This window comes from Narcine bancroftii, chromosome 4, assembly GCF_036971445.1.
Source record: "Narcine bancroftii isolate sNarBan1 chromosome 4, sNarBan1.hap1, whole genome shotgun sequence".
NCBI lineage: Eukaryota > Metazoa > Chordata > Chondrichthyes > Torpediniformes > Narcinidae > Narcine > Narcine bancroftii.
The window spans coordinates 266109672-266137541 of NC_091472.1; the positions used below are offsets into that span (position 1 = coordinate 266109672).

The 27870-nt window shown below is 41.8% G+C and overlaps 1 protein-coding gene across 3 annotated transcripts in view; it reads left to right on the forward strand.

The window, feature by feature from the left end:
• arl5a (ADP-ribosylation factor-like 5A) overlaps positions 1-27870 on the forward strand; it is a 51644-nt gene that overhangs the window by 12086 nt on the left and 11688 nt on the right. The window contains exons 1-3 of one of the 3 annotated variants that reach the window (XM_069934920.1): positions 5628-5642; positions 10051-10194; positions 21106-21253. In XM_069934920.1, coding sequence (XP_069791021.1) covers positions 10118-10194; positions 21106-21253 — 225 coding nt within the window. In that variant the 5' untranslated portion in view covers positions 5628-5642; positions 10051-10117. Of the gene's footprint in view, positions 1-5581; positions 5643-10050; positions 10195-21105; positions 21254-27870 lie in introns of those variants that run through there. The other 2 variants (XM_069934921.1, XM_069934918.1) reach the window with 2 other exon arrangements.

The following is a 27870-nucleotide window of genomic DNA, read 5'->3' on the forward strand; positions in this document are numbered from 1 at the left end:
CTACCACCTGGGCCCGCCACGGACTCTTACTACATTCAATTACTCCCTCTTTAAGCAATCTCTGGGTCTCAGCTTTGATAAACTCACGATCCTTTTTGCTGTAAGAACGGCTCTTAGTGGCAATCAGCTGACACTCAGGGAATAAATCACTGAAAACGGAGGGAGCTTTGATCTTTAATATGGATAGACCACAGTAACCAGTGTGGGGGATGGTAAGTGTGGGTAGTGGCCCACCGAAATTTAACACTACACTTTTCATCTGAGATTGAATATCTAACCCCAGTACCACAGGGATGCAGAGCCACACCTCAGCCAGGCAATGTCCCTGCAAATTTAAAGTAACTTTACACTTGTCCCATACAGTTTTTGTAAGTTCACTACAAGCCATCGATATCTTTCGTTTCGCTGGATATCTCTGCAAATTTAAGGCTCTTGCAGCTCTCTCGTGGATGTAGCTGTCAGCTCTCCCCGAGTCTATTAGACAATCAAGAGTCTCACCACTCACCTCCCCCTTCATAGTCGACCGTTCCAGTCTGTAACATCCATCAAGCTTTGGAGTCAATTGAGCTATCACAGGGGATCTCACCTCACAGTCACTTGAAGTCAATTCAGCCTGCTCGTCTGAAGATTCCCCCTTTTCACAGTTGTCTTCCATTCCTGCAGCTCCAGGAAGCATTTTCTTGGTGCTTCTCATCTTCTTCTTCTTATCAGTGGGAGTACTTTTCGCCTTACACGCTTTAGCATAGTGGCCAAGTTTCCCACAATAGCTGCAGGTATCAATTCGAGCCAGGCATTTCTGTCTGGGGTGTCAGCTCTTATCACAGAAGTAGCATTTTTCGGAGTTCGCCTTTTTCTTTCTTTCGGGGTTCCAGCACTCCTAGATGTTTCCTTTTCGGTTTCTAGCATTTCACTGGACCGCATGGCACTTCTCAGTGTTTTGGCTAGAGTGAATGCCTGGTCGTAGGTTAAGGGCTTCGTCTCCAGCAGCCTCTGTTAGATGTAACGAGTCGATCCCGTTGACTAAAGCATCCAGCTTCAAGGCATTGCGGTATTGTGCACATTGACTGTCCTGACATCTCATTAATTTGCCAGTGAGTCGAGAGGCAGTGTATAGACAGCATCACTTTCTCTGGGTTTCTGGCGTCAGCAACTGGTGTTGAGCAAGCACCACATTCTGTGGCACCGCATAGTAAGCAGTCAGACGTTCCCGGGCTATAGCCAGAGTGGTAGCTCCTTGCGTTACGGCAAAAGGGAGCTCTCCCAGCAGAGAGTTTAGGTGGCCCCACTGTATCGCCTCATCAACCATGCTGTTTAGAGTCATGTAGTAATCGAAACAAGCAATCCAGTGGTTGAAAATTTCTCTGGCTCTCAGGGCAGACTGGTCGATTATCAGCCGCTCTGGCTTGAGTGCTGCATCCATTTCTGCTAATAAAATTGAAGTGCCAGTTGATGAAGTAGACGAAGACGATGTGGTCAAACGATAATCATGGCTTTTATTAGCAGAAACTCATGGTACATAATGAAAGACAATAGATGCATATACAGTTATATCCAAGGGGAGTGTCCTTAACAGTAGAGATAATATACAGCCAATGTTAGTAATGCAAGGCTTGCCAGAGGGGAGACAGGCAGCTTGGCAGACATTCACCTCAGAAAGAAAACCTGATACAATCTTTTTGTGATCAATTAGTAAGGACAATAAATGCTACCTTTGTCAGCCACACCAATATTGAATGAGTAGATATTATTGAGAAGGAGTTTTGTTTCAAAAGCTAATCAATAGTTGTATGGCGGAGTGGGTGGGAAGGGCACACCAAGGTTTTGAGTATCTTGTGATTGTAGGATACGATGGGCTCATGAGACAGCAGATAGCAGAAAATTATAAAAGTATGAAGGTTTTGAGATTTTTGTTAAATAATCTTGATGCGAGGACATGCCATGTGAGCTTATAGTCCGTCGTGGTAAGAATTCAGAGAGACAGAATCTGCTTGCATTTGGAAAGCGAGAACTGATTAGGGATGGGTTTTGTATGTGAGAAGTAGTGTATCATGACCAAAAAGATTGACGAGGGCAGGACGATAAACATTTTCAACCCAGACTTTAGTAAGACCTTTGACAAAGTCCTTCATAGATGGTCCGGCAGATCAGATCACATGGATCCAGCTTGAGCTGGTCAATTTGGTATAGAATTAGCTTGATGGTAGGAGACAGAGGCTGGTAGTGGAAGGCTATTATTCAGACTGGAGGCCTGTGAACAGTGGTTTGTTGCATGGATCAGTGGAAGTTCCACACTTATTTGTCATCTAAAAACTCAATGCTGAAGAAACTCAGCAGGTCAAACAGTGTACTTTATGGAGCAAAGATAAAGATACATAACCAACGTTTCGGATTTGAGCCCTTCATCAAGGTGTATGGGTCCGTAACTTGATGAAGTTTAGTAACCTGCCTTAATGACTATTGACCAGTAGCACTTACATCAACAGTGATGAAGTGATTTGAAATGCTGGTGTTGAAGCAGATCAACTCCTGTCTGAAGGGTGACATGAGTAGATATTGTAGCAAGAGGTCCACAGTAGATGCCATCTCACTGACTGTACAAAATCCTGTAGCTCCTGGACAGCAAGGTGCATACATCAGGATGCTCTTTATTGACTGCAGTTTAGTATTTAACACTATTATCCCCTCATAACTGATCAGCAAACTCTGAGACCTGGGACTCAACACTCCATTGTGTAATCATGGATTTTCTCCCCTCCAGACCACAATCAGTGAGGATTGGTAAGAACATCTCCTCCACAATTTCCATCAGTACTAGAGCACCACAGGACTGCATTCTTCACTCTCTGCTCTACTTGCTTTACACCTAAGACTGTGTGGCTCAGTATGACAATAATACCATCTGAAAATTTGCTGACGATACCTTGGTAGTGGGTTGTATAAAGTGAAGTGATGAGTCAACATATAGGAGGGAAATTGAAAATTTGGCTGAATGGAGCACCAACAGCAACCTTGCACTCAATGTAAATAAAACTAAGGAGCTAATTTTAAAAAAAATATTTTATTTAAAATAAGCACACACATTAAAACAGTTTTCATACATCAAATTAATATATAAAAAGAATGATTAAATACATGCTAATTTTATATAAGGAAAGAAAAAGTGGGAAAAAAAATGAATACATTCTCCCACCCCCTACCCCAAAACCCCCACTACCTACCCCAAAAAAGCTAAAACTTCAAAAGAAATAAGGAAAAAAAAACACTAAAACACTTGGAAAAATATAATGAATACATTTTAAATTGGATTGTTCTTGGAAACACTCAAAGATCTCACATAAAAAAAACATTTTCACAAAAAAAAACATAATTCATTGAGGGAAAAAGTTGTGGAACTGGAGAAATCAAAGGAATTATTTATAAATTCAATCCTAATATTTGAGCATACGGGCTCCAAATCTTTAAAAAAGAGTATTTACTTCTCGAATTATGTTTTTTTTTCTAATGGAATACAGCTTTGAATTTCTGTTTGCCACCTTCCTAATATTAAAGAAACATCTGATTTTCAAGTGATAGCAATACACTTCCTCGGTATTACTGGAGCTAATTTAACAAATTTCAATACACTGATAAATCTAATTTAGGAATTACATTTCCAAAATTCCCGATCAAGAATAATTCAGGATTTAATGGAAAAACACTAGCAACTTGTTGCAAAAAATTACTAATAGAAATCCAAAATAGTTTAACTTTTGAACAAGACCAAGTAGAGTGGAGAAATGTTCCAATTTCTTCATCACATCTAAAATATCTGATTTCCATTCATTCAATCTTTGGGACGTAAAATATAATTGATGTAAAAAAAATTATATTGAAGCAACCAATATCTTACATTAATTGTATTAATCATAATATCCTTACACAAATTTTGCCATATCTGCTGATCTATTGATATATTTAAATCATGTTCCCATCTTTCCTTTGAGCTAAATAAACTTAATATAGACACTTTCTCCTTTAATTTCATATATGCTAATGAAATAAATTTCTTAAAATTTCCATCAGTCGCCAATTTTACTAAATCAATACAATTCATTAATATTCCTGGTCCTAATTTATTTCTCAAATAGGCTCTCAATTGAAAATAACTAAAAAGAGTATTACAGGGAATATCATATCTAGTTCTCAATTGATCAAATATCATCAATCAACCACTCTCATAACAATCCCCTATTTTACAAATTCCTTTATGATACCATATATTTAGAAAAGGATTATCTTTGGAGAAAGTTATGAGATGATTAACAAATGGGATTTTTGATGTCAGAGAACCTCCATCATTTTCTAAATTAATTTTATTCCAAATATTAATCAAATGTTTCAATAATGGAGCTCCCTGTCAGCAGTCATCGACCTTGGTTCCCATTTATAAATAAATTTAGTGGAGTTTGGGTCAAGTGCACAAAAATGAATCTAGCTTTATTGCCATGAACAAGTTGGGCCAAAAGGCCTGTTTCCATTCTGTATGATTCTAATGCAGGATTTTTTGTTAGTTTACTTTTCTAAGTTTCAGTGCACTGTACACAATGCATGTTCCACAGTTATGCTGTGTTGTTCTATTTTTTTTTAAGGACACACTGCTTTTTAATCTAATTAATATATAATTGAATTGAGAGTAATGGATCCAGAATGGAGGTTGACAAAACATAAGAGCTTGCACTGAAAATGTTAATCGCAATTATGTCATTACATTGGAAATAGATGGCATCTTATGAGAAGCTCCATTTTACATTTTTGGCATAATCATTCAAATTTAATTGAAACTGCTGCTTGCACAAGCTGCATATTCCTCTGTTCCTCTGGTCTTAGTTTTGATGGGTAAAAAGTGTCCCTTTTTGTGCATCTCATATAACTGCATACTGCAGTAAAACAAATAATTGAGGAACAAAACTTGGAAGATGTTGTCATTCAAGTAGCTGAAATGGGAATATAAAGTCATATTGGGCAAATGTTTAGAAGAATTTGAATTTGTATGAATGCTTTTTGTAGCCAGGTAAATTGGGTAAATTACACCAATAACGGGATGAGAATTTGTGGTTTGGATGCCATTTTCTCAAATCTGTAAGTCTTGCAGTATTTTCCTAATGATAAAATTAACTCCATGGTCGTGTATACTGAGAATATTGTGCTATGTAAAAAATGTCATCTCTTGAACATTATGCCTAAGCAGTACAGATGAATATTCCCAAAACTGAGAAAAACAATTGCAAGTTAATTGGACATATCTGATTTATTTTACGTAAAATGTGGTGTACAAAACAAAATGCCAGAGTAACTGAGTGGGTCAAGCTGTATCTGTGGAAGCAAACAGACAGTTAACATTTTGGATTGTGACCCTTCATCCGGATTCTGGTCTCTGCTATTGCAGCAACTTGACCTGAAATGTCTCCACAGATACAGGTTGACCCTTTGAGTCAGCTGTTTTGTTTTTTTGATGGAGATTTCAGAAACTGCATTTTCTTGTGTTTCTTCTTAAAATGTGTAAATATATTTGTTTATTAAATGTGATATATTTCTCTTTTAGAGCATAAGGTGATCATCGTTGGGTTGGACAATGCTGGGAAGACAACAATTCTTTACCAGTTGTAAGTACAGTTGTTCCAGAAAGCCTTTCTCCCTTCATATCAACAAGAATTGCAGCTTTTGTGTGGTCTTCAATTCTTTTGATTATATTTTTACTGCATTATATTTTTACATTATATACTGCCATAAGTCTCTTCTGGTTTTGAGATTTTAACAGTACACTGCCTTTTTTCCTCATTGAAAACTGACCAAACCACTTCTTGGTCTTGTCTATTGCTACTATGTTTCAAAAGTGATCTCCTTTAGCTTCTCTTTCCCTTGTTGGGGGCACTGTGGTATGCTAGTATGCCTCTTTTGTGCCTTTACGGCAAGCAAAAATTAACAAATGTGGTGTATTATTACATGACAATAAAGGAATCCTGATATTGATAACAATCATAAATTTGCTGTATTAACATCGTTGCAGTTGCTGTCATGGAAGCCAGTGCAGACAAGACTGGTGCACTCGGCATGTTAGGGTTTATTTTTCATTTATTCTTTCATAGAATGTGGATGTTGTTGGTGAAGATGGCATTTATTAACCATCCTTTATTGGTCCTGAACTGAGGAAACAATCGTGGGTTAACGGATTTTGAGTTGGGTAAAGAATGAGTCAATTAATAGCTGTGAAGGACATGATTTGCAACAATCTGAAGGTTTCCTGGTACTTGAGACTAATATTTTGTTTTGGACTTACAAACATGTTTAATTAATTGAATTTTGATGTTGCTAGATTTTGAGCTCTCGTCTCTATATTGATGGCCCAGAATTTGGGCTGTTCAGCCAATAATTTAGCATCTGCATCACCATATGTCTTGAATAATATGAAGGAATATTTTTAATAACTCCAAATGAATATGAATATAAAATAGATCAGCAAATATGATCAGTTATGGATTATTTTTAAATAATTGCAAAGAGCAGTATAGCAAAGGAGCAAGCCCTTTAGCCCATGTGTCTGTCTTAAAAATTATGTCCAAATTTAATTGAAACTGCTGCTTGCACAAGCTGCACATTCCTCTGTTCCCTGAATATTCATGTGCACCTAGAAACCTATTAAATGCTATTATTGTACCACTACTCCCAGTAGCCCATTCCAGGCACCCACCACTCTCTCCACACACAAAAAAAACTTGCCCCACATGTCTCCTTTAAATTCTACTTTTCTCCCACTCGAGTAGATGACATTTTTTACCTGTTAAAAAGATTCTGATTTTGTACCCTGTCAATGCCTTTCACAATAATAATGTGAACTTTTTTCAGGTCATAACTCAGCCTCTTATGCTCCAGGGAAAACAACTCCACTTTGTCCAACTTTTAACTCATACCCTGAAATCCAGGAAACATCTGGTCAACCTATTTTGTACCCTTCTTGTATTTTCCCTGTAATGGGGAGAGCAGAATTGCACGAAATACTCCAAATACAGCCTAACCAAAGTTTTGTATAGCTGCAACGTGTCTACTTACTTTTATACTTAATGTCCCATACAGTGAGAGCAAGCATACAGTGCCATATGCTTTCTTTACCACCCTATCTACTTGCAAGGCCACTTTCAATGATCTTCTGGACCTAAACCTGAACCCCCAGATCCCTCTGCACATCAATGCACATCCCACCATTAACTGTAAATGCTTCGCTTACATTTGACCTCCCAAATTCCAAAGCACCTCACACTTGTCTGGGTTAAACTCCACTTGCCATTTCTTTGCCCACATCAGTAACTGATCTACTGTATATCCTTTTGTATTCTTTGATAGCTCTGTGCACTGTTCATGGCTCCACCAATCTTACTGACCCACTTTTTTGTTCAAGTAATTTACATATTTCACAAACAACACGGTCCTAACTCGATCCTTGCGGATCACCATTGATCACTGACACCCTGTCAGAATAATAGCCTTTTAGCTTCCCAGTGCTCTTTAATTATTACCATTTTGTGAAAAAAAATCTTTATGCCAGTGAGATACACTGCTACAAGATGTGCCATTGTTATTCATGTAGAATCAATGAGCAAGACCATAACAGATCATAAGGCAACCTTGTCAATTAAAGACAATGATGTTTCCCTTCTGGACAGACTGAACACCTATGCACAGTTCAGTGAGAAGAAGAGGCTGAAGCTAAAGAAAGCTCCGTGACCCCTTGATGAAAAGGGGTCCTACTGAGGTGAAGAGAACCCTATCTTGCATGATCCCACACAAGGCAACGTGACTAGACAATGTACCTGGTCGGGTACTGAGGGACTATGCAGACCAATTGACAGATGTCCTTATGGACTTTTTCAACATCTCACTGCAGTAGTCCATTGTCCCTGCAGGTTTCAATACAGCTAACATCATCCCAGTACCAAAGAGGATGACAGTAACAGGCCTCAGTGGCGACTGCCCCATGGCACTGACCTCAACCATTATGAAATGCTTTGAGCATATAGTGATGGAATGCATCAAAGCATACCTCCCAGAGATACAGGACCCATTTCAGTTTGCCAAAAAAAGAAACCATTCCACTGATGATGCCTTTGCCTTGTCCCTCCACTCCGTCCTGACCCACATGGAGAACAATGCCACATGCACCAGGCTGCTGTTCATCGACTTCTGCTCAGTGTTTAATCTAATTTTTCCCCAGAAGCTGCCATCACTGGGACTCAGCACCCCTCTCTGTAACTGGATTCTGGCCTTCCTAACGAAAAGACCACAGTCTGACTAAGTTGGTAGCAGAACAACGAGCAGCACCATGCTGAACACTGGGGCACCTCAAGGCTGTATGCTCAGCCTACTCCTGTTCTTGCTGCTGACCCATGACTGTAATGCCAGATGCAGCTTCAATAGTATCATCAAGTTTACAGATAACACGAAGAGGGCAAGGCTACCAGCCACTATCATGTCATCCTTCTGCAGGAGCTCTATTGAGAGGTCCAGGCTGGCTGCATCACAGTGTGGTACAGTTGCTGTAGAGATATGGATCGGAAGGATTAAGCCACAGGACTGTGAATGGCAGCGAGGATCACTGGGGTCACCCTTCCCCTCATTAATGTAATCTACCGGGATCGTTGTCTAATGAAGGTGTGCAAACTCACCTTGCATATAGCATCTTTCAGCTGCTTTCATTGGGAAAGGCATACAGGAGTATCAGAGCCAGTACCACCCGGGTGAGTAAAGGCTTCTTCCCTTGAGCAGTGACAATGCTGAACGACTAAATGAACTGCTCACACTAACCATCTGAGACTCTACTATTTATTAACCAATATTTATTTATATTTATATATGTCTGTTTGTCCTCCATAGGTACTGCTTGTCTGTATATATGTGTCTGGTTGCGCATTTGCATGTTTTGCACTGAGGACCAGAGAATGCAGTTTTGTACATATGCAATCAGATGATGAATAAACTGAGAACTTGGAGGGATTCAGCTGGTCAGGCAGCATCCATTCCAACTCTTATTATTTTTATCACCACAGTGCTGAATCCCACCTCCACTGAACTAATCTTCAGGACTCATGTGAAACTGTTCAACTCTTGTTGCCTTCACTCAAGAACCAGGGTCACTCAACCTTGATAGTTAACCTGCTGAATAAACCTTATGTTTGCCTATGCATCTGAAACGATGTTACGTCTAAGTCATCAATGACAAGTTTTTGGGGAGTTCAGGCAAGTTAAGCAATTTTTGAAAAGTTTTACTTGGTTAGTTTACTAAGAAACTGATCAGTATGTGCCTTGATATTTAATTAATTTACAACAATTAGCATTAGCTTTTACCATTGAAGGAATAGATCCTAATTTTGAAATGTTTGGAACTGCTTTGGGTTGGGGTTTTTTTCCGCATTGGTTGGTTGGTGGGAAAGAACAGAGGGAAAGTAAGGAAAACAAGAAAACATTTTGATTTCATGTTGACCACTCCAAATAGCAAGCATTGTTTGAATATCCCAGGAGGAGAAAGTGTTCAAGGACTGTTGTTAAATGGAGTATGAAGCAAGGGAAGCAATTTTATTTGAAACAACAATGAGTGTGTGAAATCAATGCAGCATAATACTCTTAACTTTATCTGAATAGAGTCCACTGGACTTGCAGTGCAGGAAAAACATAATCCATTACGTGATTTTGGCACATGAGCCATCGTTCCATGACGTTGCCAGCATTCTTTCTGATGTGGATATACTGTTCTTTGTTTGATTGGAATACTTAATTTAGTGCTCACCTTGTTTCATATTTTCTCTAAGGTTATGAGAACTTTGAAGAGGAATGAGTTGATATTCAAAGAATTATGTATAATTTAAATAATGGTTTTCTATTTTGCATGTATCACACTTTTTGATATTAGTTTCCTTTCCCACTTTGGCATTTACTTTACTATTAATACAAGAGGTCAATTTTTATGCACTGCATTGTCATCCATTTTTTATGTTTCTCTTTTGCTCCTGTATCACCAACAAGAATATCTGATTGGCAATAAGTCGTGGATTGATGCAGATGACCAGCCAATAAGGCAGTGAATGAAACAATGAAGTGGCTTGTTGAGCGAGGGCAGCGAAACAGAATGGAGATGATCAATCAATTTTGTTTTTGGTGGGTGGCATGGTTAGTATAGAAGTTAGTCAATGCTATTACAGTTTGTACATTTTCCCCATGTCTGTGTGGGTTTTCTCCAGGAGCTCCAGTTTTATCCCATCCTTCAAAACATACAGGGGTTGTGGGTGAAATGGGGTGTTTGGGTGGCACAGGCTTGTGGGCCGAAGGACCTGTTACCGTGTGGCTTGGCTATTTTTTAAAATTAACATTTAGAACCCTGCATGTGACAGATACATATCTGATATTGCTACATTGACACATATGTTTTGGTCTTGCCCATCTTTAGAAATCAATTGGAAAGAATTTTTTAATATCTTTACAACTGTATTTCAGGTGAAGATGCAACCCAATCCAATAACTGCTCTTTTTGGGATTATTGTACCAGACATAGGGAGTTTTTCTGTACCTGCCAATGGGTTGTGGCCTTCACTACATTGTTGACTAGAAGAGCCATCTTATTCCAATGGAAAGACTCCAGACCTCCAACAGTGTTTCAATGGTTCTCTTGTGGCAGCCCTTCGCAGCCCCCTCGAGGTGCCTTACAAAATGAAGGACGAGCTCAACAATCCAGCAGGCTGCACGAAGCCCGCAGCGCTGTCCTCCAAATGGCCACAACTAAAGGAGCCTAACTGGCCTATCAAGAAAAGTGGATCGCAAATGCACCAATCAGTGCTGAGGGGGCTTTAACCACGCCCCTCATCTTGAGAATAAAAGCAGGGCTGTGAGCCCAATAAAACATAATGTTAACTGTACTCAACTGGGGTTCATGTAGTTCTTTCTGGGAACAGCATGCTCTTTCTGATTTAACCTGCATACAGCTGTAACCTCTCCTGTGCTATAGGCTCCGCAGAGCCATAGCTTGTTGCAGCTAGCTACACTCTCATATTATGTCCCCTTTAAGTTTAGAAAAATATAGATATCATTGTGTAATTTGAATATATATGGTGACCTTTTATGTCTTATTACAAACATTTACATCAAATGAAAATGTGATTAGATGTATTCACTCTTCTAAGTGAGATGTAGTCTTACCTTTGTTTTTTGATTCATGGCATGAATCAAAAGCTACAAAATGTATATAACCCTCAGGATAAACTGCTCAGATGTTTTAAAGTATTCCCTTTTTTAATAGAGTAGGTTAGGTAGTTTTTTTGATGTTTATTCTGTCTTCATCTAGTGTGTGTGTGTGTGTGTGTGTGTGTGTGTGTGTGTACTGTATTTAATTATAAAAACCAATAAAAAAAGATTTTTTTTTAAATTTTACTTTTTCACTTTTAAATTTAATGGTAGAGCAGGTTTCAAGTGCTGATTGGCAATTTTCAGTTTTTTTTTGTGTGTGAAGTGATTGATTGAGGAATTATTGATTACACAAACAACTATATACCATGTTTGATGTGTTCCATGTGGAGCAACAATCGGATGCAGATTATGGAATTTGATTTGTTTTAAAATGGTGATGAGTGGAACCAGATGGAGTGAAGGATATGGGTAACATTGGGGATAGGGGAATCAGTAGGAAGAATAAATGGAGCCAGTTGGGGAAGGGAAAGAAACTGGCTAACACAGTGGTTCCCAACCTTTTTCTTTCCACTCACATACCACTTTAAGTAATCCCTATACCACCAGTCCTCTGTGATTAGTAAGGGATTGCTTAAGGTGGGATGTCAGTGGGAAGGAAAGGTTAAGAATTACTGCTCTAGATCCAATTGTTACTGAAATATATTGCTTGAGAAAAGTTGTAATTGGCCCATTTCTTTTGGAGTTATGAAACTGTGCACATAATGAGTCAATTAGGTACGATTACAACAGTGGTTTTCAACCTTTTTCTTTCCACCCACATCCCACCTTAAGAAATCCCTTACTAATCACAGAGCACCTATGGCATAAGGAATACTTAAAGTGGTATGTGAGTGGAAAGAAAAAGGTTGGGAACCACTGGGCTAACAGGTGGGTGTTGATTGGAATGAATGGTATATGTGTGGGAGGACCAGAATAGAAAAGGAAGAAACTGAAGAAATGTGGGTTATTTGAAATTGGAAAATTCATTGGACTGTAGACTACTCAAGTGGAATAAAATGTTCTTTACACGATATCTAAGATTCATATTTGTGTTTCCTATGGGATGCAAGTTGTGGCTGCAACTGCAAAGTAGTTGACAGGGCAGGCATGTGATTGCAAAATCCTGTCTTTGTATCTGACCATTTTGACAATGACATGTTAATGCAGAAGCTAACTAAAATATTCTTCAGTACTTGAATTTGTTCAAAATCATGTTTGTTTTAATCCACTTCTATATTAATCTCTCTGTAACTAGGGGACCAATATTCCATGAAGGGGTCGACGAGGGGACCAATATTCCATGAAGGGGTCGACGAGGGGACCAATATTCCATGAAGGGGTCGACGGGGGACCAATATTCCATGAAGGGGTCGACGGGGGGACCAATATTCCATGAAGGGGTCGACGGGGGGACCAATATTCCATGAAGGGGTCGACGGGGGGGACCAATATTCCATGAAGGGGTCGACGGGGGGACCAATATTCCATGAAGGGGTCGACGGGGGGACCAATATTCCATGAAGGGGTCGAAGGGGGGACCAATATTCCATGAAGGGGTCGACGGGGGGGACCAATATTCCATGAAGGGGTCGACGGGGGACCAATATTCCATGAAGGGGTCGACGGGGGGACCAATATTCCATGAAGGGGTCGACGAGGGGACCAATATTCCATGAAGGGGTCGACGAGGGGACCAATATTCCATGAAGGGGTCGACGAGGGGACCAATATTCCATGAAGGGGTCGACGGGGGACCAATATTCCATGAAGGGGTCGACGGGGGGACCAATATTCCATGAAGGGGTCGACGGGGGGACCAATATTCCATGAAGGGGTCGACGGGGGGACCAATATTCCATGAAGGGGTCGACGGGGGGGACCAATATTCCATGAAGGGGTCGACGGGGGGACCAATATTCCATGAAGGGGTCGACGAGGGGACCAATATTCCATGAAGGGGTCGACGAGGGGACCAATATTCCATGAAAGGGTTGATGGTCTAAAGATAGATGTCTCCTTGTCTTGATTGAATGCATCCCAGAGTAATGATGTGGTTACATTCCAGCAACCCCTTGATAAGTCAAAAAAATCATGTCGAAAAAGAATACCGCACCTACCGTAGCTTGTTTACAGTGTACTCGTTTGTGCAATTGCTACAGAGACTGCAAGCATGGTTGAGTCAGAATCGTGAGAGTGTATGGTGTATAATACTGCCCATTGAAGCAGTGAAGGATACCTCACTAAATATATTTAAAACAAGGTTGGATAGATTTAGAGACGTGGAGAAAAGGCAGGTAGGTTGAGACGAGCCTATTATCAGATCAGCTATGATCATATTGAATGGCAGAGCAGGCTTGAAGGACTGGATGGCCGACTCCTGCTCCTATTTCTTGTGTTTTTATTATCAGGGTCAGAGATTAGATCACACAGGATTTTTTTTCTTGAGCCAAGGTGAAATGTTGGTTAATTGGGTGTAATTGATTGGGTGTAATTGAGCGGCACAGGTTTTGTGAGCCTTCTACAGTAAGTACTGTATCTTTAAAATAAAAAAAATGTTTGTCCCTTTTTTGTTCTTTTGTGGAACCCATATCAACTTATTTGGGTATCCTATTGTCATGAAGAGTAAAACACAAAGTTGATTGCCATTTGTTGATATGGTCTGGTTGGGGTGAAAAGCCTGTTCTAATAACTTTGTGTTCTCTGTCTTCATTTGTGCATGTGAAATGCTAGGTTTTAATTCTTTTTGAGTTGATAGCTTTCTGAACCAAAGTGAGTTTAATAAAATTGGGAGTGACATAAGAATATTGCAAATATATGCATAGGCATCCCTTTATAGCATTTGAGGTTTTTTTATAATTTATTTTCAAGTTTTTTGATTGTTGTCGGAATTTAGCACCAGGATTTGCATGTTATTTTGGAATGTATTGTCCCCAAAATTACTCTGTTCAAAACCCTGGAGCTAACTGTCATTATTCCTAGGTTTTCACGTAATCTGTTTAAAAAAAAATACTTAACTTGTACTTCGGTGTTATTTAATGATCTTAACGCTTTTAAAAGTGAAAAAAGCAAACTTTTACATTTTTGCATTAGAAGTAGCTTGAAGAATTTCATTATCATTACTTTGTTTTCTATCTTAGATCATTCACTGAGTATTTTGCACTGACATTGTTTTGCTGTTTGAAAAATATAGTCTTAACATTTATGTTAATTTACATTAGGAAGTTAAATGTTGCATCCATGTTAAGAGAAACCGTCTGGGCAAATTGTTAGAAAACAGATGAGCTTTAAAATTAATAAAATTCTGATTATTGTTAACTCTTGTCATACATTGGGTTTTAGATGCCACTCCAGTTATTGTCGTCTAAATCTAAACTTTTTTTTCCTTTAAATTTTGGATTTGAGTGCAATTAACGGATGGAAATTTATATCTGACTGATTTGAATGTGAAAATTAATTACATTTGAAAAGCTCAGATCATGTTATTAGTAGATGCAACACATGACATAAAACAGCCCACCATTTCTTCAAGGATTCAATAGACTCCCTTAAGTTTTTATCATTATCCGCTATACAAATGTCACGTAGTTTCAAGGTGAATGATGTAAATAGCTGTTGGAGTAATTGGAAATGGATACTGAATTCATGACAAAATGTGGTTTTCTGGACATTTTTTTGGTGAGGAAAAGTGTTGAAAAAGAGGTGAATTACAGATTGGGAAGGCAAAGTTGGTGAGAGAGGGTTCTGGAGAATAACCTGGCTTTCTGTTCCACAATGAGGTGGATTCTTCAATTAATCATAGTTTAGAGGTAGACACGAGTCATGGAAGAAGTCTTAATGATTGGTTTCAGAGCAAAATTGGATAGTCACTTGAGTGAGAAAGAAATTACAGAAATTAAAGAAGCAGAAGCGGCCCTTTAAATTGCTGTTCAGGTGGCAGCGTTTAAAGCGCAACGCTGGCCACCTGAAGGACACAGCTGCACAGGATGCGGCTCTGAGCACACCCCGGCTCCTGCCCAGTGTCAGTTGTGATTCCGCCCACTGACGTGATGTCATTTTGAGCGCGACAAGAAGGAACACAGGACAATGGCAGACCCTGTGCAGGAAAGAGGCATAATGATGATGATTTCAGCGTTTCTGAGTGTTCAGAATGTGATATGGCAGATACTTGGTAAGGCTACTTGTGCAGTTGAAGCTCTTCAATCGTCCTTGAGATCTGAAAATCGCATGGGTGCAATCAGGAGAAGGTTCCTGCAAAGGTTGAGGGCAAGATGACAGCAGTTAGTGGTCGAAAGGCATGTGGAGCGTAAGTGTCGCAGACAAAGGCGAATGCTGCTGGTCAGTCAATTAGCTATGGTGACACATCAGTCTCTCTGGAGGTTGAACTGACCACAGGGTGGTGAGTTCTGGAGTAATGTCCTCACAAAATTTGATGATGCTGAGTGGAGCAGACACTTTTGTATGTCACGTGGCACCTTTCACTTTGTGCTGGAACTCATAGAACCTCACCTGAAGGTGCATAGACTGGACTTGCAGCGACCATTGGAGCCCAGACTTCGATTAGCTGTGGCCTTGTGGTGGTATGCCACCCCTTGTGAGTATTAATCCATCAGTACCATCTTTGGAATAGATGTCAGCACAGTGTGCATGGTGGTGCAGGAGGTGACTGCCGCCTTGAGGAAGTTCCTCGGTAAACATTTCATCTCCACATCTCCAGTAGACCCTTGATGGCTTCGCCCAAAGGGGATACCCAATGTGTGCTGGTGCCATTGATGGGTCACACATTCCCATGATCACATTCAGCGTGGATGCTGCAGCCTACCCTACTACAATCGCAAAGGGTCGCATTCAGAGGTTCTGCAAGTGGTGGTTGACCACAGATTCTGGTGAGTTAAGCCTCTATTGATGTACATCACATCACATTTCCAATGATTATAACACTGTGTGATTTCCACTGTGATTCCCATTCATGTTACAGCTTCTCAGGTGTGTTTGTGGGATGGCCGGGCCACACGCATGATGCCCGAGTGCTTGCCAACTCTCCTCTGTATAGAAAAGTTGAGGACCAGGGCGGATACCTCTTCCCACGTGATGTGAGTGTTCACCCTTCAAAGCTCCGTGTTTCAAATGTTATGCATGCTTGCTGTGTCAATGTTCAGGTGCATGAATTAACTACATGTCTGCATCGTTGTGCCTGCAGGTGTCCAAGGATGTTGAGGGAGTGGAGGCTCCAGCGCATCTTGTGGGTGATGCGGCATACCCCCTACAAAGCTGGCTGATGAAGGGGTTCACACAGCACCGAGTACTGGATCAGGATCAGTGAAGATTTAACAAGGCCCTTAATTCAGCAAGGATAATGCTGAAACATGCATTTGGCCGTCTAAAAGGCTGCTGGTGATGCCTGTCCAAGCGTCTAGATATCTCTACTGCCTTAGTCCCAGATGTTGTGTTTGGCTGCTGGGTACTGCACAATATATGTGAGATTAACAAGGAAAACTTCCCTTCAGAGTGGACATTGGTTGAAGCAGATGGTCCTGCACCCAATAGCGCAGATTGTGCTGATCAGCATGGCCATGGGCACCAGGCCATCCATTTTGCCATCATGTCCATCCTGTTAGGGTATGTCCCTGCTACCCAGCTCCCCATTTTCCATGACTTGTACCTCCCTCCACCCTTCCCACCCAATGTGGTGACATGAACCTGCTGCCTGGCATGTTACGTGTTCTCACGAATGAACGGGTACCTATAAATGAAACTTGTGACTTGTGTGCTTGTCAAAAATTTAATAAAATTTTATAAAAGACGTTCTTTGAGAAATCACAAAGCTTCATAAATAACTGAGGTAGATATCGCAACGTTAACATTTCACATCCTTCTTAAACTTGAAGGAAGCCTTGGAATGGACAAATAACAGTGCAAATCCACTCCACACTTGAACACAGCAGATCAAGCACTAAAACAGTAAACACAACCACCCAGCATCATAGCATCTCACTGCTGAATGTTTCCATCCTTAAAATGTCACACATAACATTGCACTTATGAGGGGCTTCATGAACAACAAAGTGAACAGTGAGTTAGCAGCATTAAGGATGTTTATTCCGACACAAACCTCATTCCGGCAAAGAGAGGAACGTGTTGGGGGGGTGGGAGGGAATGAGGAACCAGTACCGGACCTCAGCATCTCAGTCATGCCAAAGTGTCGACTACTGTGATGCATTGATATGGAATTAAATGGCATACTGGATGGAGGGGCCAGGTACATGCAATGAGGCTGACCATATGACTGTGGGAATGGGGATGGGGAGGCCTCCAATCTGTTGAAGATGACTGACTGGCTGTCCATTGCGGCACTCAGTCCGCGCAGGGAAGCGGCAAACTCAGACATCGACTGGGCAAGCTTCTCCACTTCGGAACGGAGCGTTGCTTCCTCGTCCTCCCTCTGGTCGGCAAGCATGACTTTCTTGTGATCCAGCGCCTCCTCCATATGCTGGCGGTCTCTCTCACTGTCCTTCCTGTCAAGTGCCAACATCATCGCCTGCAGCTCCTTCACGAGAATCTGCCCCTTCGTCAGTCGCTGGCGCTTGCGTCTGGGACCAGAGGCTGTGGGTGGAAACAGGAAAAGTGCATCAGCATTGGACTTGAGTGTTTCTCCATAAACACAACCTCAATGCTACTGTACATGTGTACTCTGTTGAGAGTGCCACCTCGCCACTTCCAGGGACAGTGACCTCTGTACTTCCTCTCTCTGGGGCATCCAAATCCGTGGCTGCCGGGTCCTCGGCAGTGGCCTCCTCCTCCTGGACTGGCATGTCTCCTCCATTGCCGCTGTGTGAACCTTGAGATCCCTCAGGGATGAGCTCTGGGGATTCAGGGGTCTCGAGAACGCTGGCTTCATTTAAGGGAGTAGCTGAGCAGCTAGCCGCCCCCCCAGAGAGTGTGGCACTGGTCGAAGTACTGCCACTCCTTGCGCCCATTGCCACTCCTTCTGTTGTGGTCCAGGACTGCGTGGAATTTCTGCCTCGTGCTCTTCAGCTTCGTGACCACCTGATTTTTACTGCGCTGATGCCCTTCCAGACAGCCGCTCAAAAGTGAGACCATCCCTAACTGTTCCAGTGAGCACCTTTTCCTAGGATTCCTGAGTCAGATGATCTAGAAGCAGTCTTACCTCTTCTTCAGACCAGTTACTAGTCTTTCTTGGAGCCATTGTTCAAATCCACTGTTTCCCTTCACTGCTAAACAAAACGACTGAATCTGCACTAGCCTGCCTACACAATGTACTTCAAGATTCATACCAGGCGTCTCAGGCTGACGACGTCACTGCCACGTCAGCAGCCTGACCTTTTAACATCCGCTTTCAGCCAGCTGCATTCAGGTGGCTGGGGGAGCCACTGAGCTGAGCTGATTATCCCTCTCGGAGGAGGGTTACATAGTTCGCCTCAAGAGCGCCTCCTGCACATTCAGGTGGCCTCAAAACAGCTGCATATTGCCTAAACATGCGGCTTTACATGCGGGGCAATTGGCCACCTGAAAGTGCCTTACGTGGCTGCAATTTGAGTAGGAGATTGATTAGATTACTCTGGCAGAGAGTTGGTGTGATCTTTGAACAGAATTACTTCTATAATTCTGATTTTCTAGAACAAGAAGTTTTTATTAGGTTAAATGGTGAAATAATTGATGGGAAAGTATTTTTTTCTAAACCAAGCATATCAATGCAGTGATATGTAATACTGTACTGTACATATATAGCATAATACCTACTATATATATATATATATATATATATATATATACTTTCATCCCTAACGTCGAAGTACTCGAGATGGCAGAGGTCAACAGCATCGAGTCCACGCTGCTGAAGATCCAGCTGCGCTGGGTGGGTCACGTCTCCAGAATGGAGGACCATCGCCTTCCCAAGATCGTGTTATATGGCGAGCTCTCCACTGGCCACCGTGACAGAGGTGCACCAAAGAAAAGGTACAAGGACTGCCTAAAGAAATCTCTTGGTGCCTGCCACATTGACCACCGCCAGTGGGCTGATATCGCCTCAAACTGTGCATCTTGGTGCCTCACAGTTTGGCGGGCAGCAACCTCCTTTGAAGAAGACCGCAGAGCCCACCTCACTGACAAAAGGCAAAGGAGGAAAAACCCAACACCCAACCCCAACCAACCATTTTTCCCCTGCAGCCGCTGCAACCGTGTCTGTCTGTCCCGCATCGGACTTGTCAGCCACAAATGAGCCTGCAGCTGACGTGGACTTTTACCCCCTCCATAAATCTTCGTCCGCGAAGCCAAGCCAAAGATATATATATATATAGTAGGTATTATATAGTAGGTGTATATATATACATGTGTATGTATGTATATATGTATATATATATATATATATATATATATTTATAAAATATAGTATAATACAGTATAATACCTACTATACTGTACAGCTGATGCTTTAAACAAGTTGTGGAAAAATTTAAGATAAACAGTTGAAGGAAGGAATGATAAAGAAATATTGGAAGAATTAGTGACTGATTATGTGATGGATAGGCAACAATGTTAGTAATATGGTTAAACAGCTTTTCTTTGTTTTGAAAAATCTGAGAAACTGAATAGGTTTTTCCAGACACAATTTTCTTTTCTTTTCCATTTCAGTTGGTTCTGTCTTTAAATTTAGAGAAGATTAGACGCTCAATTTCCAATGTGAATTCAATTTTTCCAAACACTGTGGGGACCCTTTTTTGAATTACTTTTATATTCTTTGATTTGTAATGAAGGAAGAACTGTTGACTAATGAGGTAATTTATAACTGATTAAAAATTGTCTTCTTTTTGGCCAAACAGCTTATTTCTTAGTAGTGGGTTTAGATTTTCCTTTTTTCATAATAAAATATCAATACAATATAATCTGTTTGATTAAAATGTGGGGTATCTTGGATGAAATATATGATTTAAGTGTAATGTATCATTTTGACTTTTAACATGTATGTACTCTGTATTTTTGATGTGAAATTTCAATGTTAGTAAAAAATTATTGAAAAAGAAAATTGGTTCTGTCACCGGGCAGATCTTCCATCGCTGCTTCAAATCCAAGTCAAGCTCATCTGTTGGATAGCCCTGAGTTTTGAATTGGATGGACCCAAGTCCACAGACTGAGGCATGATTTGATGTTCAGCATGAATGAAAATTTAGCATCAAGGGCGAGCTAGAAAGTGATTTCAAACCATTTTATGTGTGTTCCGGTATTTGATACTTTATCTTTGCAATTGATTGTAGACATTTTTAAAAAATCATGGCTCTTCTCCAATTCTCCATACATTGATCCTTGAGTCATAGGTGGTCAGAGAAGAAAAGTGTTTATTCACAAAAATATTCACAATGGAAATCAATGATAGGCCTGAATTCATCCAGATTTTTTTTTCCTCTGGCTTTATAATAAGTAATTACTGAATCAGACCAATTGTCTTGTAGAAATGTCACATGAAAGTAGAAGGCATGGAGTTGCAATGGCATTGATTATTGAAATCTGCAGTAAAGGTGATTTGTAACTTAAGAAACCAGAAAGAATCAACAAACTGATTCTCTTGAACATTACAATAAACTGCTTGGTAGTTGCATGCAAAGCCCATTCACAGGATGGTAGTATTATTTGAAGCTCACTTGTGTTGCCCACTGTAATTGTTGAAGTATGTTATTTGTAAGGTTATTTATATATGAGAAGATTTGTATTCACCTGAAAAGTTGTCAATTTTATTACAGCAATGTAATTTATGAATGATCTTTCCCTGGTTTACTTTCAAAATCCTCTTCCTTGCTGAGAATCCTGAATCCTGAATATCTTGCCAAATGTTGAATTGTATCATTCCAGCTCAATGAATGAAGTTGTACACACTTCGCCTACAATTGGCAGTAATGTCGAAGAAATAGTAGTGAACAATACACATTTTCTAATGTGGGATATTGGAGGCCAGGAGTCACTGCGTTCATCATGGAACACCTACTATACTAACACTGAGGTAAGATTTAACAATGACGCTGTCCATACGATATTTATGTTCATCTGGATATCCTCCTTTTGTAGATCATTTTAATAATGTTGAATTAGTGAGCTCTAATTATCTTGGATCTCTACGGGATTAAGAATTGTTGTAAAAGTAGAAAAAAAAGTCAAACCTTTCCTTAGGCTAGGCATTCTGAAGATCTCTGCTTTGTCCTGTTTCCTTGCTGTCTTGATTTTATTGTGCTATTTGCAAAGACCTGTTTTTTAAACTGTATTCTATTGAACACTTTGGAGACATATGACTTGAATTCATAGTTTATCACTTTCTCCAATTTCATAACCCTATATTGCTATTTACTACTACTTCTGTGATATGGTTTGCACGTTTCCAGTCTGTAACCATCTGCCTTGCAGTAAAGCAAACACTTGGTGTTGTCTGACCGTGTCCAAACCTCCTGCAGTCTGGTCCTGATCAGCACAAAACTCATTAGTAACCTGGCCATGCCAACATTTTTCCATTTACGGTCATCTTTTGGTTTTACTGATTTAGTCCATGTTTAATCTGGATTTGAAGGTTACATCCATTGTGCACTTTCGACCTTTGAACACAAAAATGCTGGAGAAATTCAACATCTGTAGGAGGTAAACACAGATAACCAAGGTTTGGGGCTTGAGCCCTTCTTTACCTTGTTTTTACTACATTCACAGCATTTGCAGACTTTTGTGTTTTTACCTAAGAATCAGTTTTATGGCTTGGACTCAAAAGGTTTGCTGAGTGCTGAAAAAAAATCACTTACAAAATTTTTAGTCACTGAACTTTGGTTTTAACAAGATATTAAATTTATAAATTCATATTAATATCTAATTGTCCATGGTGTCTAGCAATCTTTTTCCCCCTCTACCATTTAATGTCTTGCAATTGTTGATAAATAAATTTTATCATTATTTAATGGCCTCTCTTTGGCATTCTCATTTTATATTTTTTTAATGCTTTAATTTTTTAAAATTACAGTAGCAGGCCTTTCTGGCCCATGAGCCCATACTGCCTAAAAACACCGATTAACTGACAAACCCTGTACATTTTTGGAGGGTGGGAGGGAACCATAGCACCCAGATGAAACCCACACAGTCATGGAGAGAATTACAAATTCCTAACACAGCACCGGATTCTAACCCCCCCCCAGTTGTTAGTGATGTAATAGTGGTGCTAATCTCATCAGAAAGTTGACTGCCCTGCCATTTTTGTTCACATTAACCTTTGCTTATAGACCAATGAGTCGCATCTTGAATGCCTTTCTTGTGCTTTAATCTGTCACCTTGCATCTCCTCTCCTTTTTGTGACTACTCCAATTTTTCCCCTTGATTTTCTGCAGCTCCAACTACCATATCGAAATGTCCTTTGTAAACCCCTCTCATCTTCTATTTCTTATCGAAACTGAACCTGGCTAAGCTTTTGCTCACCTACCCTAATGTTTTAGTATTGATTTCTTTTCTGCTTGTATACTTTGAGAGTTGTGGGATGTTGTGTGCACAAAAATACATATTTTATTAACACAAAGTGGATGAAGTATGAGGGCCTCCAACTTCAAAAGCTGAAATCATTATACAATTTAACAGAAAGCAGCTAGTGTATATACCAATCTATTAGTAGAAGGAAATTCTTATCTAAAGTGCATTTTGCCATACTGTGTGCCTTTTTCATGTTTGACTTGGCATTTGTAAACATAATGTACTTTCATGCTTTTTACTTCTAATAATGTCCATTTTTTCTTTAACTTTCTAAAATATTTATATTGTGGCGATGCATATGTTTGCAACAGCAAACCAACCCTGCCTGTCACACGAAGTTGGTGGGGCAGCCACTGCAAGGATGGCATTGCGGGACCGTCTCTTCCAGTCCAGAACGGAAGTTCACGTACACGCATCATCGGAACACCAGCGCCGGGTGTTAGGGCCGGGACCGAGGACGGGCTTACAGGCTGCAGTGCGGAATTCAAAATAAACCAGTTGTGATATCCAAACTCACAGCCTGTTGTCTCAGTCTCTTTGCTGTGCTCGCTCACATCACGCTACATTACTGACCCTGATGAATCTCCACATCCTGAAAACTCGACATAATGGAACAAGCAGTTGTAGGTGCCGTTGCTTTGAAGCTGCCAACTTTCTAGACGAACAGACCCTGCACTGGTTTGGCCAAGCAGAGGCCCAGTTCCAGAACAAACAGATAACCTCCGATTCAACGAGATACTTCTACATCATCAGTTCACTTGACCAGGAAGCCACCTCACGAGTCGATTACCTTATTCAAGCATCATCAGAGGAAGTAAGGAAGGTAAATACATGGCTCAATAAACCTCCTCATTATTATGTATGGCCCCTCATGACACGAGAAAGCAGTCAGTTTCCTGCACCTGGATGGCCTAGGCAATAGGACCCCCTCTGCTCTCATGGTGAGATGCTCGCACTGGAGGAAGGCCACAAGCCATGCCTCATGTTCGAGCAGGCTTTTTTTGAGCAAATGGCTGAAGACATCACTCCTGTTGGCAGACGCAGACTTCAGTGACCTGCGCAAGACAGCGGCACGAGTGGATGTTCTCTACTTTTCCAAGTGCGAAGCCATAGACTTGGTCAACCATGTCACATGGGCATCATTGAGGACAATGCCCAAATCAAATCCACCACTTGAGCAGGCCCCACCCCACTAAAAAACAGAGAGACCCAATCCAAGCTGGTGTTTCTACCGCCAACATTGGAGGGAATCAGCACGCAGGTGCCGCCAGCCATTTTCCTTTCTGGAAAACGACAGGGCTAGCTGCCGTTAGTGGCTGTGGTGGCTGGCTGACCGAATAGCCTTCTCCATGTCTGGGGTAGCAGCTTAGGCTGCAAGTTCCTCATGGACATGGAGGCAGAGATAAGTGTCATACCCCCCTATGGTGCTCGAGGTGCGCAAAGATCCCACTGTCTTTCCCTGTGTCCTGTCAATAACATCGCTATCATAACCTTTGGAAAAAGGCAAATTCCTGTATGTTTTGGTGACGCCACATTCCAATGGTTCTTCTCACTCGCTTTAGTGGACAAGCCCTTGCTTGGCACGGATTTCCTCTGGGTGCACTCCCTATTTGTCGACCTCCGCAGCAGATGACTAGTCCACGCTGAGACTTTCTACATGGTGCCCCTTGGCAAGTCCAACAAGCCTTCCACTCAATTTGCTTCTGTGAAAACCCAACACGGCCAGTACAACCGCCTCCTCACAGAATTTCCCTCCATTCTGCGCTCCCAGTTCATGGCAGCCATGCCTAAGCACGGCGTCCAACACCATATTGCCACCACTGGCCCGCCGTTGCATTCATGAGCTCGCCGCCTGGCCCCGGACAAACTCAGCCTCGCCAAGGAAGAGTTTAGACGTATGGAGGAGCTCGGCATCATCTACCATTCTGACAGCTTGTGGGCCTCACCCCTCCACTTGATGCCCAAGTCAAATGGCAGCTGGAGACACTGTAGTGATTACAGGCATCTCAATTATGCAACAATGCCAGACCTCTATCTAATTCCCTATATCCAGGATTTCATGGTGAACCTCCATGGCGCAAAGCTTTTCTTCAAAGTCGACCTAATCCCGGGATACCACCAGATCCCCATGCACCCAGATGATGTCCAAAAGATGGCTATCATCACCCCGTTCGGCCTGTTCAAGTTCTTACGCATGCTATTCGGTTTTTAAAAAAATCTGGCACAGACATTCTAGTGGCTCATGGATGCAGTCGGCAGAGATTTGTCTTTTCTTTCCATTTACCTTGACGACATCCTGGTAGCCAGCAACTTACCTGTGGAGCACATGACACATCTCTGCCAGCTTTTTTACTTGCCTTGTACAGTTCGGCCTCTCCATTGACCCGGAGAAGTGCCAGTTTGGCCTCCCTGAAATAAACTTTCTGGGCCACAAAATTACCACTCCTGGCACCTCCCCTTTGCCAGACAAAGTGGATGCCATACGATGCTTTGCCAGACTGACAACTCTGAAGGGCCTGCAGGAGTTCATGGGAATGGTGAATTACTACAACAGATTCATCTCTGTGGCAGCCAAGATTATGTGGCCTCTCTTCATGTTCATGTGAACCTCGAATGGATGGAAGTTCACAAGGCTTTTGAACAGATCAAAGAGGCCCTGGCTCACACAACAATGCTAGTACACTGACGACCGTCACAGTCGATGCATCCAACACAGTAGTGGCCGTTGTCCTGGAACAGTTCGTTGATGACTCGTGGAGACCCTTCGGCTTTTTCAGTCGGCACTTGTGGCTGCCTGAACTGAAGTACAGTGCATTTGACCGGGAACTGCTCACCCTCTACCTGGCTGTCCACCACTTCTACTACTTCCTCAAAGGGCATCTGTTCACCATCTACACTGATCACAAGCCGCTTACTTTTATCTTCTCAAAGTCCTCTGATCCGTGATCTGCCTGACAACAGAGACACTTGTCCTACGTCTCTGAATTCACCACTGCTATCTGACATCTTTCAGGAATGCACACTGTGGTCCCAGACCACTTTCCAGTCCGGTAGTCAATGCTATGTCGCAAGGCATCGACTACCATGATCTGGCTCAGGCACAACAGAATGACCCCAAGGCACTCAGATTCAGGGCTGCAGCTCCAAGACCTCCCACTTGACGTTGACGGCACTACCCTCCTCTGCAATATTTCCACTGGCCAATCCTGACCTCCCATCCCCGCTCAATGGAAGAGCACTGTCTTCGATATGATCCACAATTTGTCCCACCCTTCAATCCGCACAACAATGTGACTGTTGTCCACAAAATTTGTGGGGCACGGCCTGTGTAAACAGGTCATGGAATGGGCCAAAACCTGCACGGACTGCCAGACAGCCAAGGTCCAGCAGCACACCAAGCACCAGCTCAAAGCCCCAACCTGCAGGTTTCAACACGTCCATCTCAACATAGTTGGACCCCTGCCAGTCTCCCGAGGTTCGCGCGGCCTACTCATGGTGGTAGATAGGTTCTCCTGGGGATTCGCACAGCACCCAAGGATGACCTCAGGGTCTCCTCTGCTGAATTCATCTACATGGAGACCCTCGCAGTACCGGGCCAATTCCTCCGCCCAGCAACCGAGCAAGATCCCGATACTGCTGGCGTCCTTGAAAGGCTGCGTGACAAACTGGGTTCCATTGCACCACCCCCACCATGGCCAAGCGCCCTTCAACTACCCCCTGGACTTGTCTTCATGTGAGTTTGTGTTTGTGCTCAGGGGCACGCATAGGACTCCCCTTCAGCGACCTAATGAGGGTCCAGACAGAGTGCTACACAGGAATGCCTCGATGTTCACCCTTGACATTGGGGGCAAGGAAGAGTTATTCACGCTGGACCAGTTAAAACCAGCTCATCTGGAATTGCCCCAGCCAGTGCAAGTTCCCCCACCACTGCGCCAAGGTTGGCTGCCAAAACAGCACTCTTCACGCTTGACGCATCCCTTGACCATCGGTGTGGGTTCTTGGGGGGGGGGGGGGGGAGAGTTGTGTGGCGACGCACAAGTTTGCAATGGCAAACTGGCCCTGTTTGTCACACATGGTCGGCGGGGCAGCTGTGGCAAGGATGGCGGTGTGGGACCGTCTCTTCTGGTCCAGACTGGAAGGTCGCATAAGCACTTGTGTCACCGGGGCACAAGCGCTGGACGTTTGGGGCGGGACTGAGAACGGACTTAAAGGCTGCAGCTCGGAATTCAAAATAAACCAGTTGCGATACTGAAGCTCACAGCCTGTTGTCTCAGTCTCTTTGCTGCACTTGCTCGCATCAATATTTGCTTTATTTCCTGTTTCAAATGATTGTAAATTCCACATTATTGTCACTGTTGCCAAACTATCGTACTTCAGAACGGACCTGTTTTACTGATCCCTAAATTTACATGTGCTTTTGTTTTCGAGGATTATTCAACCATATAAGAACAATAACCCAAAATAATGGCTGTAGTATTGTTTCACCATTATTTAAGTTTAGACTTGGAATTCTGTTGCTGAATAGTTTAACATAATATTTGACTATAAATTTGTATTTGTCTTCATTTATAGCTGCAGAGTTTTATTTCTCCTCCTGGTCTTTGGGTATATATTAACGAGCCCACAAAGTTTAAACAATATCTACACATACCCACAGGTCCGTCAATATTATAACTGTAATATCTTTTCAGTTCTGTTGATCTTTAGTCATATCTCTTCGTGTTTATCCAGTCTTTGCTGTGATGGAACCTAATGTCAGCAGGGCACATCGTAAGTACATGTTTGTGAAGTACATTGCTCCTGGAAGTTACCCGAAATCATTTAATCTTACCTATTCCCTATAATAACCTGGAGACTCCATGATTTCAGTCTCCATTGGTTGTCTGAGGTAAAAATTTTCAACAAAATTAATTCTTCCTCAACTGCCTCTTAAATAGGCAGGCCCTTATTCTGAAACGGTAGCACCTTGTTATCAATTCTTGATCAAAACATGATTCTTCTGGGTTTTGGCAGTGGGTGTCTCCTATTGTGGGTGAATCTAGAACAAAAGATTAAAAATAATGGGGTGCCCATTTGTGACCAAGACGTGTTTATGTGGCAAAGGTCACAAGTCTGGAATTTTCT